Below are 18926 nucleotides of genomic sequence, written 5' to 3' on the forward strand. Positions count from 1 at the left end.
GATAATTTCCTGTCGTAACTTCTCCATAAGACAGGATTCCTGACTGTTTGATGTGCTTGGTCCTTGCACCTGAGCTCACTTAGGCTCTGATCAGGGAAAGTGAAGTGGGACATGCCATGGTCCATCAGTGCTCAGGACTTGGGACTGTAAATCACTGACAGTCTTGGATTCAGCCCTGAGCAGCTCTGTATGTGTTCATGGCTTTAAACATCCTGGGCTCAACTCTGAAACGTGCTTGGAGCTTCTATATTCAGATCCATGGGAGAGAGAAGTATTATGAATCTGCCTTAACTCTTCTTATTCAGCCTGAATGAACCATGAGAACTTGCTGGGTGTCAGAGGCAGCTCTTGAGCACCTGATCTGTCCTATTTCTGGAATATATTTATTATTCATTTTATTTCCCCTCTTTCTGTATTGAACTCCAGGCCTGTGACCGAGACCAGCAGTGCGGAGGAGGGATGTGCTGTGCCGTTAGCCTCTGGATCCGCAGCCTGCGAATGTGCACGCCGATGGGAAACCTGGGAGAGGAGTGCCATCCTTTGAGTCACCGAGTGAGTACGTCACCAGGGGGGCTGTGGGACCTGAGCTGGCAGAGCAGAAAGAAACAGGAATATCCTGCGCTGTACGTCACATTGCATAAAAACTATACGTGGGGAGAATGCGGGGAAGTATCCCGTGCGTTACGATCCCCAGCTATTTGCATCTGTATGGAAATAGCAGGGAAGGTACCTACGTAAGGAAATACATTACTGTCAGAATTATGCTGAAGAGAATCCAAGGATGAAAGTAATACATGCTTTTCAGTTTGTATTCTTATTAGTTTGTTGTTTTGCTTCATTACACAATCCGACACAGCCTTAGCAGTTCCCAAACCCATCCCTGCCAATGCCTACGCGTGTGAGTAGGAGCATAGCAAACACCACCAACCTCAGTGGAGCTGAACAGGATCCCACCACAAGCATAAACATGTCACCAGCTGGTGTTGGGACACACCTGGAGCATCACTGCAGCACAATCCCTGCCATCAAACAGCAATGTCCCATTGCGCTCCAGAGGCTGAGATCCACTGGTGCCTTCAGAAGCCATTGAGAAAGCGTTGGCACACACTGGTTACTTGACAAAAATCACCACAGGCTCTCTTTGCTTCTATTCTACCTATTAATTTTGAATATATATGTATGTATAAAGACATGGACCTGTTGGAGTGGCTCCGGAGGACAGCCACAAAAATGATCAGAGGGATGGAACACGTCTCCTATGAGGACAGGCTGAGAGAGCTGGGTTTGTTCAGCCTGGAGAGGAGAAGGCTCCAGGGAGACCTCATTGCACATTTCAATACTTAAAGGGGCCTATAAGAAAGATGGAGACAGACTTTTTAACAGGGCCTGTAATGATAGGACAAGGGGCAATGGTTTTAAACTAAAAGAGGGGAGATTTAGACTAGATGTAGGGAAGAAATTGTTTACAATGAGGGTGGTGAAACCCTGGCCCAGGTTGCCCAGAGAGGTGGTAGAAGCCCCAGCCCTGGAAACATTCAAGGTCAATTTGAACGGGGCTCTTAGCGACCTGATCTGATTGAAGATGTCCCTGCTCACTGCAGGGGGGTTGGACTAGATGGACCTTGAAAGGTCCCTTCCAACCCAAACCATCTGTGATTCTATATACACTCATATTAATACCACTAGTTACATATTTGTACATTATTATATGATACCCTATATTAATAATAGTATTAACAAATACTTTTATTTAAGGATACATAATTTTCTATTTTATGTACTAGGAAAAAGGCCGTTTATTTATAAACAATACAAAAGACTGAATGGGATGTTATCAAGGAGCTTGAGAACCTGGTGGCCATCCTCAGGGAAGGGTATGACCCAAGATTTGTCAGGCGTGAAAGATATGAAGGCAATCAGTTTAGTTTGTAAATGTGTGGTTAGTTCACTGCCTTTCTCACTGTCTTACCCGATGCCTGGCTCCTCAGCTCAGTATCTATCATATATTTTCTAAGTTTTAGGAAGTTCAGGGCTCTATTCTATAACAAAAATACAAAACACTATATTATTAAATTTTTAAATCTTCTGCTGGGGCATTGGGGACCAAATTCTCATTTTTATTATGCAATGTAGCAGTTTTTTCTTGTAAGAGCTCTTTACATTAACAAAGAAATTGTCTTCTAGGCTTTTTTAATGACCTTATTGCTATTGGCAATAATTTACACTGTCTGATACATTTTAAGCTAATTGCCTGTATAATTACAATCAGAGAAGATGCCTGTCCACCTCAGACTTACAGTCATAGTCACTGATGTTTATAAGCTTTATGAGGTTAATTTTGGATTTAGATTCCTCACCCCACTGCTCTACATGACAAACACAAAGCAAACTGATTTACTGTAGCATGTGAAATTAGGTATTCTTGAGGATAAAGATTTTGCTCCCCTAAATATTTGGGTAGGGGACAGCTGGGAGACCAGTTGCCCTGAGCACCACAACCTTTCATCTAGGTGCAGGTCAGGTACAAAGCAGGCACCACCATGGCCATGTCACCACCTTGGGGACCTTCAGAGGAGCCTGGAGATACTTTGGTCTCTTTTCCCAAGTAACAAGTGATAGGACAAGAGGAAATGGCCTCGAGTTGCACCAGGGGAGGTTCAGATTGGATATTAGAAAAAAATTCTTCACTGAAAGGGTTATCAAACATTGGAACAGGCTGCCCAGGGAAGTGGTTGAGGCACCATCCCTGGAGGTATTTGAAAGCCATGTAGATGTGGTGCTTAGGGACATGGTTTAGTGGTGGACTTGGCAGTGTTAGGTTTACAGTTGAACTCGATGAACTTAAAGGTCTTTTCCAACCAAAACAATTCTATGATTCTATGGAGAAGATGGTTGTTGGTTGGGTCTCCACCTTCTAGTTTCCTTCTCAGCAACTAGATGGCGTTGGCTTGATGCTGTTAACACTTGGTTGGCATGGCAGAGGCAGGGTTTGCAGGCAGGGCAGGGCAGGTGTGAGGGTTGGTGGGTCAGCTGGTGGCATGGGGGATGGCTTTGCTACCACTGTGCACCTTGCACATGTTCCTGGGAGAGACACAGGGGTTCACCTTGTTTTCTTTTCACCTCCAAGCTCCTGTTGCCCCATGCTCATTAAAACCTGGTGCTGGGCACACGGCGTGGCAAAGCATGCACCGGCTTGGCCAGCATCACCAGCACCAGCTCTGGGTGGGTGGGCTCTGCTTGCACAGGCAGAAGCTGCGTGTCCCAGCAAAGCACCCCACCTGCAGAGCTGTCACCCGCTGCCTGTCCCCAGCCGGGTGCCTTATTAAACCACATCTTTAGCGTGGGAGTCGCGCTGAAAGGAATGTTTCCTTGCAGTGAATGTAAGGTTTTGAATAAATCATTAGAGCTGTCGGAGGGCTGAGAGGTACCTCTGAGTCAGCCCACCAGCCTCAGGAGCTCAGATTTTAGGTTTTTCTGCTGTGCTGTGCTGTGCTGTGCATGGGGACCCCCTGCTCACCCCTGCTCACCCCCCACTCCCGGTGGGGTGTCACTGGAGGCAGGCATGTCCTTGGGGTGATGTATGGGGGAACATCTGGGACTTTCTCTCTTTGATTTTCTTAAAGAGGAAGAATTGCACGCTGACAAAAACCAATTTTGGAATATTAAAATCAAGGGAAAACAGGAAATGAGGGAATTCCTGATTGGCAGTGATGGCTTTGTACCTCTGTGCTTCCCTCGCTGCATCCCGTCGGATGCTCAGCCAGCAGCACCACGGCTCCTGGTCACACCGGGCTGTCCCACTCAGCTCATGTGCTGGTGGAGGCACAGCTCCTGTAAAAGACAGAGCTTGTGATCAAGTTGTTAAGAGTGTCAGTGTGTGTCATGGCACAATTAAATTTATTTAATGCAGTCCATGTGTGTGCTCCCTGTGACACAGTGTGGCTAGAGGAGCATGGGATGAAATGCCAAAGCTCTGCCCTGTGGCAAGGGGATCCTGCACAAAGGGAGGTCAGGTGAGATGACCCACAGAGATGCCATCCAGCCTGAATTCCGACGGGATCCTGTGGTCCCCGGGTCCTGCTCTGTGGCTGACAGGATTCTCCGTGCCGTCTGGTAATGCAGGAATCAGGGCAAGGAGAAACCTCTGCACAGTAAACACCACAAGACGTGGTGCTAAAGGCGAGTGGTTTCACAACCACCTTTATGAAACAGGAGTGAATGGAAAAACATGTGTCACAGGTACAGATTGACACAGCAATTTTGTCAATTAATTGCTGTTAAATTTTGCACTGAACTGTGGCTTGACCAGGAAATGTGATGGGATTGGCTTTGCCATCTGCTGCCTGGCTCCCATGCTGCAGCTCTCAGGGATCTCCTGCCATGGAGGGAGGTGGGTGGTGTTCCCGGTATCCCCACTGTGTATCCGAATCCATCCCCCCAAGCACCATCAGCTGTGTTAGCAACAGTGTGGCTGGTAGGACTAGGGAAGTGATTGTCCCCCTGTACTGGGCGCTGGTGAGGCTGCACCTTGAGTGCTGGGTTCAGTTTTAGGCCCCTCACTCCAAGAAGGACACCGAGGTGCTGGAGCGTGTCCAGAGAAGGGCAACGGAGCTGGGGAAGGGTCTGGAGCACAAGTGTGCTGAGTTCCCGGCTGAGGGAACTGGGGTTGTTGAGCCTGGAGAAAAGGAGGCTGAGGGGAGACCTTCTGGCTCTGTCCAAGTCCCTGAAAGGAGTTGGTCTCTTCTCTCAAGTAACTAGTGATAGGATGAGAGGAAATGACCTCAAGTTGTGCCAGGGGAGGTTTGAATTGGATAATAGGAAAAATTTCTTCACTGAAAGGGTTATCAAGCATTGGCACAGGCTGGCCCGGGGGGGGGGAAAGTCCCCATCCCTGGAGGGATTAAAAAGATGTGTAGACATGGCACTTCAGGACATGGTTTAATGGGCACGGTGGTGTTGGGTTGATGGTTGGATTTGATGATCATGGAGGTCTTTTCCAACCTTAATGATGCTATGATTCTATGATCATCTGTACTCCCTGTCCCTGATGCCTGTGCTCTTTGTCCCCAGGTTCCCTTCTCCGGGCGGCGGATGCACCACACCTGCCCGTGTCTCCCCACCCTGGCCTGCGTACGGACTTCTCCCAGCAAATTCAAATGTTTACCAGACTTCAGAAAAGAAGATGTGTTTTTTTAGCAGGAGCTATTCTGCGCTAGACAGAGCCACTCCATGTATTCTTTTTCTCGTTATTGTGACAAACAAGGTACTTGCCAGGGGAAACCCTTGACCAAACCTACCTGCCTCACCAACATTAGATCTGAAGATGAGATACTGTGCTGTAGTGGCCGAGGTTTTCAGGAGGGACTCGCTTTCATTTTGGGGTGAGCAAAATGAGATGTGCTAAGGTGAGGGCAGGAGCTTCACAGTTTCTGAACTGTCCTGTGATCTTTGTGGTTCCAGCTTAACCCCAGAATGAAAACATCCAAGATTATTGTCAATTTTGGAAAATTTTGGCCACATTTTTACACTTTGGAATGCTTGAATCAAACTGGGAGTTGAATAATTGCATAGTGTGGAGCATATGATGAGTGCCAAACAACTGTATGGACATTTCATTGCATATCTTTATTAATATAAGTGTATTTATAAGTTAGGCGCATCTCTAGGGTAAAAGTTTAACCAATAGATGTAGTTTTACACTTTTTAAAAGTGGCAGGTGGAACCAAAGCATTTCAATATTCAAAGCATTAAAAGATTTTGTTATTTTAGTATTCTAAGATGAGAAGAAGTTGTTACTTGAGTCGGTGTAAAACTACCTGATCATCTCAGACTATGTATTTAGATGTAGTTTATATTAAAAAAGGAACCCTGAAGTTTATTGTAACGGGCTGCCTGACTTCTTGTATATGTATCAAATTTGCTGTGTAAAAATTCTGTATCAGAATAATGGCAGTATATTATTTGATTTATTTTAATATTATAACATTATTTTGTCATTGTGGCTTTCCATTTTTATTCAGTGTAATCTGTTATCATATACTCAATTCACCCAAGGTAGCAGAGCTCCTTACGGAGAGTTTAGCAAAAGATGGTGTACTTCTGGCTGCTTTTGGGGAACCTCAGCAGTCTGCAAGGTATGAACTCCTCAACCAAGCTGCAGTCTTAGAAGATGGAGGAATCTTGGTGTAACTCATACAAGAGGTTTTTCTTGGCACGTGCCTCAAAGGATCATTTTTAGCCCATCAAACATATCATTTGTGGGTTTTCTATGAAATACTGTGCAGCTTCATGTTTACTTGCCAGTCCTTGGAGCTGGAATTCCAATAGTTTGTGTGAGTTTCACACATTTCTTGCTCTCAGACATGCAAACATATGCTGGGACTGGAAAAGTGAAGTCATTCATCTTTCGACAATCAGTGCTTTTGCTGCTGGTGACGAGGAGGGGTTTGGGAGAAGTTAGCATGCCTGTATTAAAGCAAACACCTGTATTAGAGAAGATGAGAAATGTCCCAGTGAGTTTACCAGGTAACTTCCACTGGGCTCCACAGCCTCCCTGAAGAGACAGAAAGAAACAACTGGACCTGCTGTTTTGCCAGATCCTTGTGGATCCTGCACACGTTAGAAAAATAGGTGTCTCCAGAGATGGGATTGCATTCCTCTGACTCTAAACAGCCCAACTCCAGGGATCCTGCTCCTAAGCCCACAACATTTTGCACCACCCTTTGCACTGGTGATACAGGAGCTGTGCAAGTGGCAACAGACTTGGGTCCTGTAGGAAAAAAAAAAAAATAGAAAGTCTGAGGTGCCACCAAACAGTGAATTTGTATGTGGTTTGCATTAATGGGATCAGTTTTAGACCTGAAGCCTTAGAGAGACCCACCTCTAACCCAATGGGCTGGAGTGTGCTGGTGAAAGACCAGCTTATTCCCACACTAACGCAGTGACCTGAAATCCCCACAACTTGGATTCAAAAACAAACCCAAAACCTGATCCTGCCACTGTCACTGAATATTGGGGCTCCCCAAAACACCCCATGCACCCACACAGTGTATCTGCAGAGGAGGAACGTGCTGGCAGCCTGGGGGTTGCTTTTCGGTCCATGTCTATCAATATAAAATTAGCTTAAAATCATGGACTTCAATTTACACTGGAAGGGAAAATCAAGAAGGAAAATTGAAGCAGCCCAAATGTGTATGTGTCCCATCTCCTGCTCCATTCACTTTTACCAAAGCACACTGTCATGGTGCTCAAAATGATGAACCATAGCAGGAAACACTGACTCCGCTTCTCATCTCCCACTGGCATAAATCACCAGTGGTTCTCCTGAAGGTAATAATCCTGGTTTATATCATTGTAAGTGAGTGGAGAATTATAGCTGATGACTGCCTTAGACCTGCCAAACCAAACTCCTAGGAGAGTTTATCAGACAAGAGCAGAGCAACTTTGTAGTTGTAATTTGTGCCAATTAACTCCTGGGATTAGGCATTTATCTGGGTAATGAGAACAGCCCCAATTAGATGAGTTCAAAGTTCACACTATCTATAAGAGATGGAAGCACTCATGCCCTGCAGATGCTCCTGGACAGGGCATTAGGAAGGTGCTTCTTTGAGAGAGATGTTATCCTGTAGTTGTCCTCGAGAGGCTACTCCAAACCTTCCCTCCAGCAGCTGGTGGCTGCTGGTGTAGGAGAGCTGAAGGCAAAACCTCACTGTCCTACATCCCCACTGTATTCACTTGGCAATCATTATTGCCACAATTCCCCTTTTAGTAATTTAATTCTCATTAATTGATGCTCACGATGGTTAGTTGATTTGAGACAAGATTTTGGAAGAAAGATGAAGCTTTTGCATCCCAATTCTTTCCTAAACTCTGTCCTAATCAATTATCTTTTCCAGCATCCTAGGGGAGATTTCCTAACCCAACCACATCTGCAAAGTGCCTTTAATTTCTTTCTGCATTGGAAGGGGGGAAAAAAGCCTTTTCCCTGCTATAATAGATAAACCAGTGACCACAAGAGGTATTTAAAAATGCAAATAGCCATGCACACCCCTCTGCTTTTCCAGCTTTTGACTTGAGGGGCACAGCAAACTCGACTCAGTAGGAATGATGGAAAAGGCGGCCAGCCTCGAACCAGCTCTGCCATGAAAGGTTTTCTGCAGACCCCTGTGCTGCTCAGTTTGCCTCAGCATCACCCTGGCAATGATCCCAGGCCAGGCACAGCTCGGAACAGGAGGAAACAAATGAGAAGAGAGAACAAAACTCTTGCAGTCCTGGAAACACCTTAGTGAAAGGGAGCAGTCTCATTCCCCAGCATGCACAGCTTGTTAAGAGAGAGCCTGGTTTAAACACTTCCCTTTATTCACTCCACTTAGGAGTTCTGTGCCAATGTTTGGTTTAGTTTTATTAATATTGAAGTAATATTATTAATTATTAATAGAAACATGTGCATTAATTTTTAATATTCTATTAATATTGATCTGCTATAGAATAATGATGATATCACACCAAACTGTAGGAGTTTCCATGTTTATGACTATATTTTGGTTTAGCAGAGAGCCATTTCAGGAAAGGACACCACCACATTTAATGAGTTGCTGCCTTAATTTGATTGCATGCTTATTAGGAAAGGTGAAGCAAGGTGTTTTGAGTTTGCGGGTGCACAGCTGGCTGAGCAAGCACACACCTGTAAGCCTGGGGGGCTGGAGGGAAAGCTCTGCTGCTGAGCTGGAGAAAACCCAGCTGAAGCTCAGCCTCATCTGCATCCTCCTGCCCACAATTCCCCCTAAGACATTTTGTCACTTAAAAAAAAAATTACAAAATCTTTGGGTGAGAAGATGACATAAAATAAATTTTCCTGATTGTGTGGCAAATGGGACTCAGATCTGCATGGGTGTTTACACAGGAGACAGGTCACCCTAACCCTAACCCTGGTTTTACAGGAGGAGTAGCTGAAGTGAAGAAACAGGGTAGAGGTTGTGTTGGTGGCTAGACAGCTGGAGATGCTGGTGGTGTTATAGACTGATCTAAGGTAAGAAAGATTGTGACTGCTTATGCTCTATTATAAATGGTCTAAAAATACTTGACTTGTTAGTGGAAGACTCTGGTGTGTTAAAAGATTTTTATACTGTGCTTTTTGAGGAGGAACTTTGCTAATTTGCTTTATCAGCATAATATACCATTGTGATGTATGATAATAGGAAGTATGACCACAGACTGAGGTCCTTGCTGATGCCTTCCCCCACACCTCAGTAGCTCTCTGATTTGTTATTACTGCACAGATGGATGTTCAAAAGAAACAGAAGGTGCTAAGAATCCCTTGATTTAAACAAGATGTCTCAGGATTTTGATCTTGACAATGTGTAGCATGTTTTCCAGAAGGAATTAGAAAATTGCAGGAAGAGAAAAGACTGCAAATACAAGAGGGTTTTGATAACAGCAAAATCAATGTGCCTTTCTCCATTACACAGATATGAAATGCCAAATCAGCAGGGGTAGAGCTGTTAGACTCATCAATAAATCTGAGCACAGGAATGGAGTTGAGTTTAATGCACATCAAACATACAGCAAATCACCTGTCATTTCTCAAGGAGAGTCTTGGGTGTGTGCAGACCCATCCCAATGCAGGAGAACACATGGCAATGTTATGGCAGGGCAGATTCCCCGTATGATCCAGCTACCTCAGAGGATGGTGATAGCCTTTGGGCCACTCTGCTTGGTCATCAGGGCTGTGAAAGGCTGAAGCTGAGAAATCCTGGTGCACTGAAGGGAGGGTGGATGGCAGTGTGTGTGTTTCAGGGCAAGGAGTGCAGTGCAGGGTAACAGCAAAGTGTACAGGAAAGGAGGAATGAGCAATATAGTCATATAGCACACTTGTAAACACCCCCACGGCAGGGGTTTCCCAAAGGTCTGAGTGTAAGATAGCATAGAATCATATAGGTTGGAAAAGACCTCTAAGATCATCAAGTCCAAATGTCAACCCAATGCCACCATGCCCATTAAACCATGTCCTGAAGTGCCACATCTATACATCTTTTAAATCCCTCCAGGGAAGGTGACTCCACCACTGCCCTGGGCAGCCTGTGCCAATGCTTGACAACCCTTTCAGTGAAGAATTTTTTCATAACAGCCAGTCTAAATGGATGAGAAGGGAAAAAAAAAATATGCATGCACAGTGTAAAAATGACAGTTTCCTCTGTAAACTCTAATTTGCTTGGGAAACTGGGTACATATTAAATGTGTGCCAGGAGTGCCCAGAGCATCCCAGATTGATGCTCCTTTGTACCATGGCATCAGATATCAACATGCTAGAGGATGTCCCTGTCCCCAGAAGGTGATGAGTCTCATAGACCAGATACAGCACGTCTCTCAGTGTGTGCCCACACCGCTGCAGCCTGAGCTGTCCTGGGATGGGGAACTGCCCCCTGTCCCTGTGCTATGTCCCAGCGGGTGGCATGGGGACGATGGGCTGTAGCTGTGCCCCTGCCAGCACCCCGCAGACACAAGCACAGGGGCTCCATGGGGCTCTGCATTTCACCACATCTCTTCCCGGGATGGGAGTCCCCAGCACCGTGCTTCTGCTGCAACATCACAACACAGGGAAGGGATTAAATCTGGTTTTAAATGTAATGTGGTTTTGTAAATCCCAAGGCTGTAACACAGTTCAGAAGCAGACTGGAAATATGGCCTGGTTCCAGCCAAGTGAGTAGGGCTGAGCCTTCTTTATTTACTTTTTCTCTTGTACATGTGAGTGCACTCATCTAATTTCACACAGATATTCGTGGGCTCTTTGAGCGTGAACAGGCAGCCATGGCTCTTTCTGCAAAGAGCTCACAAACCAGCAAGGCTGCTATGAATTTCAGGGGGTGCAAAGTTGGGCCCACCCTTTATTAACTCCTCTATGCTACACTGGAGCCCAGGCAGCAGAGCACATCTCAAACTGCTCTCAAGGGACCTGTGAGAAAGGCCAGCTCAGGGAGAGGCACTGGCAAGGCAGCTGCATGCTCCCTCTTTCAAAAATATTTCACTGCATCCTGTCAAATTAGTTGAATTTTTTTTTTCCCCTCCCCGATTTCTTCTCTTACATAGGTGAAACCTTGACAGGAAGGTCCCCCACCCCTTCAAAACCAATAGCAAAACTTCCTGACTGCAGTGGTGTCATAATTTCACCTCCCTCTCCACCCTCGTTTCATTAAACTCCCCAAAGTCACTAACAAACCTCTCACACATTGCAACAGAGCCTTCCATTGTCTGGATTTGGTTTACATCAGCGCTTATGCTCAGACAGATATTGCACAAACAGAGAGTAAGAAAAAGTCTGGCTGGCTGAGAGTTTAGGATCTTGGGAGAGGGGAAAATAGTGCTGAGACCTCCATCCCCACTGGCACATCCCACAGAGCCCTGCAGCATCCTTGGTAGCCCTGCTGGGAAGAACTCCGGTGATGCTCAACCTAGACGTGTCCCTCCTTGCTGTCACACCATGGCTCCAAGCTGTACCTCTGCCTGCGATTCTGTGGGCTCCTTGGCTTGGGTGCCCGTGTTCTCCCCCCTTTAGTCACACTGCAGCTTGGCTGAACATATTGCACGTTCATTTGCCTTCCTCCACACCCAGATGTCTTCTGTGGCTGTGCCGGAGCTCACACCCCTGGGCAGCTCGGGCACCCAGAGCTGGTCCCTCTGCCCAGGGCCACTGCAGCCCCATGGCTCCCAGGGGACTGTCCCCTCTCCTCCATCAGCACAGCACGCTGGCTGTGTAGTGTGGGTGTGCAAGGTCTAATGAGGGAGGAAAAGGAAAGGAAAAGGCCAGCTGATTTACTCGATTATCAAGCTACTCAGCGGTTTCTTTTCCATCATCCTCTTGCAAGCACTCGGTGACAGATGGGGACAGATTGAGTCGTTCGATGGAGTGAGGTAATATTCCACTAAATCATTCCTCTTTCTCACACTGTCAGAAGCACCCGGACTTCAGCCCTTCCTTCTGAATCTTCCTGTGTTTCCCTCTATGAATTTCTTTTTTTTTTTTTTTTTAATGACAAAGCCCTTTTAGCTCTACCTCTGCTAAAATTTCTGACAGAAGCAAGCACTGATATTTAAAAGGTATCATAAAATGGGTGTTGTAAACCAGTTAGCAAAAGGAAGGAGTGAATCACTGTGAGACAGAGAGGGTTCTGGTGCTGTTTAGGGATGTTTCTGATTTCTTGTTCTCCCTGGATGCTCAGGCTGAGCCCTGGCGCAGGGACCCCGGCCGGGCCGGCAGCAGGCTCCCGGGCAGGTGTGTCGTGGGCAGGCGTGCAGGCTCACGCTGCGCATCTCACAGATGGAGGATCCATTTTTTTTCCCTGGATGATTTGTTCCAATGGTTAATCATCCTCACACAAACACAGGATTTTTTTTTTTTTTTTTTTTAATAACACACCAGTAAATAACATTCAGAAACTTTAGGACAGGCTTTCTCTTCACTGGGCGATCTCTTGATTTCTGCCTCCTCTATTCAAGCTGAGATGACTGCCTAAAATTCACTGGGACTTCACAGCTTCCCTGTGCCCTTGCAAGCCTAGCTTTGAACTTGAAAGCCTCCTACACAAAGTGCTTTGCGCTATCAACCTGGTCATGGCAGAGGTGAAAAATGTGGCACTGAAGAAAGTGGCTTTCCAATAAATACATCCACAGTACGACCATGCGTGACTCACAAGATCAAAGACAGAGTGTGAGTACTGAGGTCATTAAACATGAATAGAAATACAGAAATGCAACAGCTTGCATTAAAGGCTTAGCTGGACTTTAAAGTTAAGTGATGAAAGCTTATGCAGTCGGCGATTGTTCACCCGTGATAATGCTCTGCTCTTGCCATCAGTAGTTCTGTGCTTTACAAAGGTGAGTAAGAATAATTAATCATTTTTCAGATAAAGTACTAAGGTGTGGGGCAGTTAATGACTTGTACCAAGTGAAAATAGGCTCAGAGATGCTCAGCATCGTCAGCTGTAGGGAAAGGCAGAGCACTGCAGACGTCAGGCCTGTTGGAAAATCAGCTCTTGGTCACCAGTTCTACAACCGATGGATGAGTAAGGATTTACCCCGCACAAGGTCCTTCATGAATGACGTGGCATCAGAGGTCACCAGCATAAAAAGGGGTTTGGGGTCAGACTTCCATTGACACAGACCTAGACCAGTATGACTCTGCACCAACTTTCAGGAGACCATCTTCATCGATGGTCCTTCTCTGATGGCTCCGTTTCATTGTATGTTGTCCACTTTATAACACCGTGAAGCTTACCAACACCACAGCATGGGAGATGCTTCCTGGTTCATATTACAATCAAGTTAATTGTAGCCTGTGCAGTGTTTTGAGCAACTACAAAGGAAGCTGTGCTAAAATTGAGGATTTTAAGGCACTTCTATTAGAAAACAGCCCCCCTGTCGTGTTTCTAATAATTTAATTTGCAGCATGACTATCTAATAAGGTTTCTGGAGTATTCTAATATGTCACAGAATCATCTAATCTGCAGCCTAAATTAATGAAGTGCCTTGAGATACTTAACATCATGTTCTGTCATTGTGTGTCTGTTAATCTGTCCAGAGCCTCTTCTCTGGAGGTGGTTTGTTGGCAATTCTAAGCAAGTGCAAGTGCTACACAGGAGCAAGGTGACTGTGCTTAACCAAGTTGGGGCAAGTGGCAGAGGTCCAGCCAAACTCCACGCATCCTTTGTTGGGAAGGGAGGGGAAAATGCCAGCTTTGCTCTCCTCTGAGCTCATCACAACCTGTCCCAGGGCAGTCCCACAGCATATGGCAGAGCATTCTTCTGGAGGTGTAGCTGTATCATGTCCAGGTAGAGCCCCAGGAAGAAACTGTTGCTATCAGAATAAGCCAAGTTCTTGCCCTTTTCCTCAAGGCTATGGACTTCACACCATACTGGGAGGCAGCTTTGTCTCCTCTGGTGCAGACCTGGTACTAGGAAAGCAAATGATGACAGCTTGTGGGCTGTGCATCCCCCTGCTCATCCTTCACCTCTAGCATGACAACTCAGTAAGACCTGTACCCAACAACATAATTTGGCTGGGGCCAAATATTTCATTCCCTTTCCTAGCAAACTCTTTCCAAGTCTAACCGCAGAGCCAGGAGCACCCCAACCTTTGAGTGTTGTAAAGTGGAGATGGTCATAACCACTACTTGAGGTTTCAGACCAGTGTCATTTTTCTTGCTGGCTTGACATTTAAGTTTATGCTAAAAACCTCCACTGAATTCAGCACAGCAAGATTTTTCACTGGAAACATTTGCAAGGGAATGTGTTAAATACCTGGTGAGTGAGGGAAGATGCCAACAGCAATCAAGATTTTTCCAGAGCAGCACAGCTCTCTGCAATTTCTTCACCACAGATATGCAAAAGTAAGCATGCTGTGACCTCTGAGACAGGCTGCAGAGAATCTCTGGGGGAGATGATGTTGGTATTTCCTGTGATACTCAGCACTCGTGGTGCCCAGAATATAGAAAACTATCATACATCTGCCTGGAAGGGTATAGAGAGGACTGGACCTATATTCTGCTCAAGAACAGGTAGATGGAGGAGCTGGGAGAACCCCACTGCTGTACAGCTCACCAAACCCACCAAGTACTCTGCATTCTGGTCAGTGGGGATGGGGAGAGGGGTTCACACCATCCGAGTTTTCACAAGTGAGCCCAGGACTTGCACAACAAGCTGCAATAGCTTCTCACGTGGGAGCTAATTATTAAGACCCAGCTCTCGCTGAGTCTCATCCATCAGCTCTTCTGAGTGAGACCAGCAGCATTCTGGTTTTTGGATGGGCGACTGGGAGCATGGAGGCTTCCCGCCACTCCTTACAGGTCCCAACAGCACCAGGGATGGCTCTCTGGGCTCAGCCCCTTCTCTTGGCATTATTTGTCTACTTCTGTTACCCAGAGCAGGTTTTCATCCTTTCTGACACCATTTCCCTGATCTTGGTCAAAGCATTTAATCTCTGTGACTGACTTTCCCATACGCAGACTAAAGGATACTGGGAGAACATGTTAATATTGTGCTTTGGAAATGCTAATTTTTTTTTCTTTTTTTGCAACTTCCTTATTTTTTCCTCAGATTTCAGAAGGAACATTTATCCTCTAATGCCTCTCCAGCCCTTTCTGGTTTTCCATACTTGGGGCAATCCCAGCCAGCAGGAAAGACTTGCAAAGTGGTGCTTGCTGGTGTGCTGGTGCCAAGTGCCATTTCATTTTCTGCCATGTGTCCACCCCTGATATTTAGTTTCACATTTTCTGGAATGAAACCCGATTGTACAACATCCATCTAAACCCCAAATTAAAGCTACTGGAGTTCCTTTTCTTTTGTACTAGCATGGCCAGGATCATAATCTGCCTGACATTACAAGTACCTAAAATATAAAATTAACTTCAAACAGCACTGATTCTGCCCTCAGAGTACATCAGAAGTTCTGAGACAGCCCTGGAAACTACACACAAGCAAAAGGCACAGTATACAGATATCCTTTTTAAACTTTTTTGTATCCCTTTGCTGTAGCAAGGCCAGGTCTGGTTGCCACTGATGGGTGACAGCAAAGCATCCCTTATCTTCAGTGAGTAAGAACTGGACTTGCCCATCTAGTGAGGGCATCGCTGAGATGAGGGGTATCTAGGCACAGAGACTGACATTCAATACAGCAACACAGCTTGATAAGCTAAGTCTAAATAAAACCACCAGGTCGCCCAAAGGTGATTTTTCATCCCCCACATATGTGATTGACTATGCAACTTCTACTTATTTTTTCTAGAAGTGAAAAATCTGGCCCTTGTAGCTTTTAGGAAGGTTTTAAAATAACTCTTCTCCCATCTCTGTGGTTTAAATAAAATTATAACCATACTACTTACAGCCTGGAAAGAGAGATAGGATGACAAAACATCAGGCATTTTCAATAGAGTAAGAGAAAGAAAACATTGACTTGGGTACCAGCAGAATTATGAAGGTAGGATTTGAGCTAGAGATCACCGTTCTAGGCTCCTACAGAGGAAGTGTCTTAAGTTTTATGAAAATATAATTCTGCAAAAGTTGGAACCCCACTGAAAAGACCTAACAGTAAAACAGGGGTGTAAGGTGTGCTTGGAATACAATTCCCAGCAACAGCATCGATGCTTTGGCCCTAAGTCTTTGTAACACAACTCTAGGTGATTACTCACCAAGATTCACTAAGCAATGATCTGATACTCCAGAATGAAAATATAATTAGCACTGATAACCAGCTTCTGCTGTGATCTGAAGTTCTTGACAACTTTCCTTCTGTACACAGATGCATTTTTCAAACAGCTTTGGAAATGATCATTAAGTCTCACTTTGTTTTCAAGATACTCTATCCATGGTCCTATTTCTTAGCCCAGCTCTGGCAGTATCAAGACAGCTCCATCTTCCTCCTGCCCACCTCCCCTGCAGCTGTACCAAAAGCTCAAATTGCAAACTTCTCAGTATGCACTTTGAGAAATGTTGTCTCTCTGGTGTTCAGATCTGAGCTGGAGGTGAAAAGTGAGACATAAAACCAAACCAGAAGCCTCCCCTAGTTTCATTCCCTGCCTAAATCTGGAGCTGCCACCTTAGCCCTCTTCTGATCTAACTGTCACACGCATCTCTCTGCTCTCTTCACAGTCAGGACAACTATTTCTCAACTGATGTCTAACAACTTTGGACTACTCTCTACAGAAATACTCTTAGCATAGATGCAGATTTCTTCACAGACATTGAGCTCTTCTCTGTCATTTCGCGTGTGACTTGCTCCAGCACTGCAATGATCAATGTTTGTTAAATGTTACGTGATACATCAGGAAACAAGAACAACAGGGTCAGCTTCCTCTGATACAGCTAAAAAGCTGTGTCAGGATCCTGCCATCAGGCTGACAGTTTACATACTTCAGAGAAGTTTTTGTAGAATAATAAAGTGGATTAAAATGCCATGCTTAATAAATGTAAATTACCCATTAAGAATATAGTTTGCAAATGAGTACAGTATTAACCAAGCCACCATGTTAAAAACCTGCTTTGCCAAATAAAATCAGCGATCCGCAATTATGCACTTTTCTATCATTAACAGAGGAGCTATTAGCTAAAACAGAAATTTGGTTTCAGTAAACACAAAAATTGTGCTATTTAAACCTGTTGCCCATCATGAACTTAAGTCTTCTTAAAAATAGATTTAGTCACTTTTATTGGTATAAACACCTAAATTGAGATCTAACAGCAAATAAGGATTGTGCTTGTCCATAATAACCTCCACTGTGGAATCTACTCAGACACAAGACATACAACCTTCCACGTACACAAGTCATTTGTCAGCAAAGCAGAATGCTGCCATTCTGAAACAATTACATACAGTAAAGGTTTTCAATATTTTATTAAAGAAAACAGTCAAAATGTACAAGTATTACCCAGGTTTGTAGATAACTTCCTATAAAGGCAGTAAAATATGAATTTCAATCTAGGTTTTAAAAACTGCTATAGTTGATTATTTTTAAAGTTGATATTTTAAAATCACGTTTCACAAATAGTTCTGAAATATTACCAAATGAATAGTGCAACAAGAAAATTGAAATTAGTTCTACACTGACTGCAGGTCAAGCAAAAGTTATAAGTAACTGCTTCAAATACTCAAACCATTTGAGAATGAATGAACCCAACAGCTCCCACCAAATACTGACTTCCGACCACATTAGGAACGTCCTCTTCTTGTTCTTCACTTAAAATCAAATAATAACAAAACGACACCTCTTGAGGTCATCAAAAATAACTTTAGTATAAAATTGTCTTGGCCCTTATCAAATATTACATGAGTAAAATTGTTAAGCCTTTATCAAAACAGACAGGAATAGGAAAACAACAAAAAAAAAAATGTCATGGCCTTAATCCGTATCTGTTGGAATCATGTCTAGAAATGTTAGAAGCAAGACCAGAAACTTGGAGCCCTGTTTTGTTTTTAAAAACCACACAATCACAAAGAAGAAACAGCTTCTTACTGCCTAAGGTTTGGGGGTGTCCTGCTCGAGTACCTGTTCCCATAGACAGCAACCTTTTATGTTCTGAAGAGAGCATACACAAAATATAGAAAAATAAATAAAATAGCTTCTTACAGCCTAAGGTTTGGGTGCTGGGTGGTGGTTTAGTATGTCCCCCATAGGTCACACTCTCTTGAGATCATATGCAGAAATATGGAAAGTGATATCCCATCTTTCTTTTTTCAGAAAGAGAAAAGCCCCCCTACATCCCAAAGCTCTTGAGATCGCAAAGGATGGTGCCCTGGGTGCTCTGGATGCTTTGGCAGCATGGGAAGTGGGCTCGGAGACAGACCCTGAGCTCCTTGTTGAAGATGAAGCAGAGGATGGGGTTGACCCCTGCCTGGGCAAATGTCATCCAGACGGAGGTGGTCAGGTAGACCTGGGGGATGGAGCTGGCCTTAATGAAGACCCGCAGGTAGCAGGCCACAATGTAGGGGGACCAGAGGAGCAGGAAGAGCAAGGTGATCATGTAGAACATCTTGCAGAGCCTTTTCTCCATCTTAAACTCCTCCAGCACCAGCAGCCTCTTGATCTGGCTGTGGGTGGCCTGCCTGATGCCCACGAGGGTGGGCGGTGTGGGCCCCCTGCCAAAGCCAGCCGTCCAGTTGGCAGCTGCTTGGCCAGTGGCTCCCGGCCCGTGGAAAGTCCAGTTCTGGCTGATGGCTGGTACCAGCTGGGCCGGCTTCATCTTGCGGTGGCCGTGGATGAAGAAGAGCAGCTTGATGTAGACCAGGTGGGTGGCGGCGATGACAGCCGCCAGCATGAGCATGAAGCCCAGCGTGTCGTTGGCCTTGACGTAGCGGTGCTCGAAGATGCACTGCTCCTCCTCCCGGATGAACTTGTAGGTGCCCACGTCGAAGACGGGGGGAAAGGCCATGGCCATGGAGAG

The 18926-nt window shown here is 45.2% G+C and overlaps 2 protein-coding genes across 2 annotated transcripts; one reads left to right on the forward strand and one right to left on the reverse strand.

The window, feature by feature from the left end:
• Nucleotides 1-426: 426 nt before the first annotated feature.
• On the forward strand, nt 427-5196 carry LOC104520103 (toxin MIT1; the record flags this gene model as incomplete). The annotated part of the gene is made up of 2 exons (XM_029084483.1): nt 427-552; nt 5071-5196. Coding segments are annotated over 2 exons (252 nt in total), but the record flags the coding sequence as incomplete, so codon positions are not given.
• An 11984-nt stretch (nt 5197-17180) lies between these two features.
• LOC104520329 (probable G-protein coupled receptor 173) lies at nt 17181-18920 on the reverse strand. Its single transcript, XM_010165906.2, has one exon. It carries the CDS (start codon nt 18918-18920, stop codon nt 18240-18242), a length of 681 nt encoding a protein of 226 aa, XP_010164208.2. The 3' UTR covers nt 17181-18239.
• Nucleotides 18921-18926: the final 6 nt, after the last annotated feature.

The sequence above is a fragment of the Antrostomus carolinensis genome, unplaced genomic scaffold (assembly GCF_000700745.2).
Source record: "Antrostomus carolinensis isolate BGI_N321 unplaced genomic scaffold, ASM70074v2 scaffold15514, whole genome shotgun sequence".
NCBI classification, from domain to species: Eukaryota; Metazoa; Chordata; class Aves; order Caprimulgiformes; family Caprimulgidae; genus Antrostomus; species Antrostomus carolinensis.

Bases quoted from the DNA above. Each gene is read 5' to 3' on its own strand.
- LOC104520329 (XM_010165906.2), bottom strand. From the start codon at position 18,920: ATGGCCATGGCCTTTCCCCCCGTCTTCGACGTGGGCACCTACAAGTTC.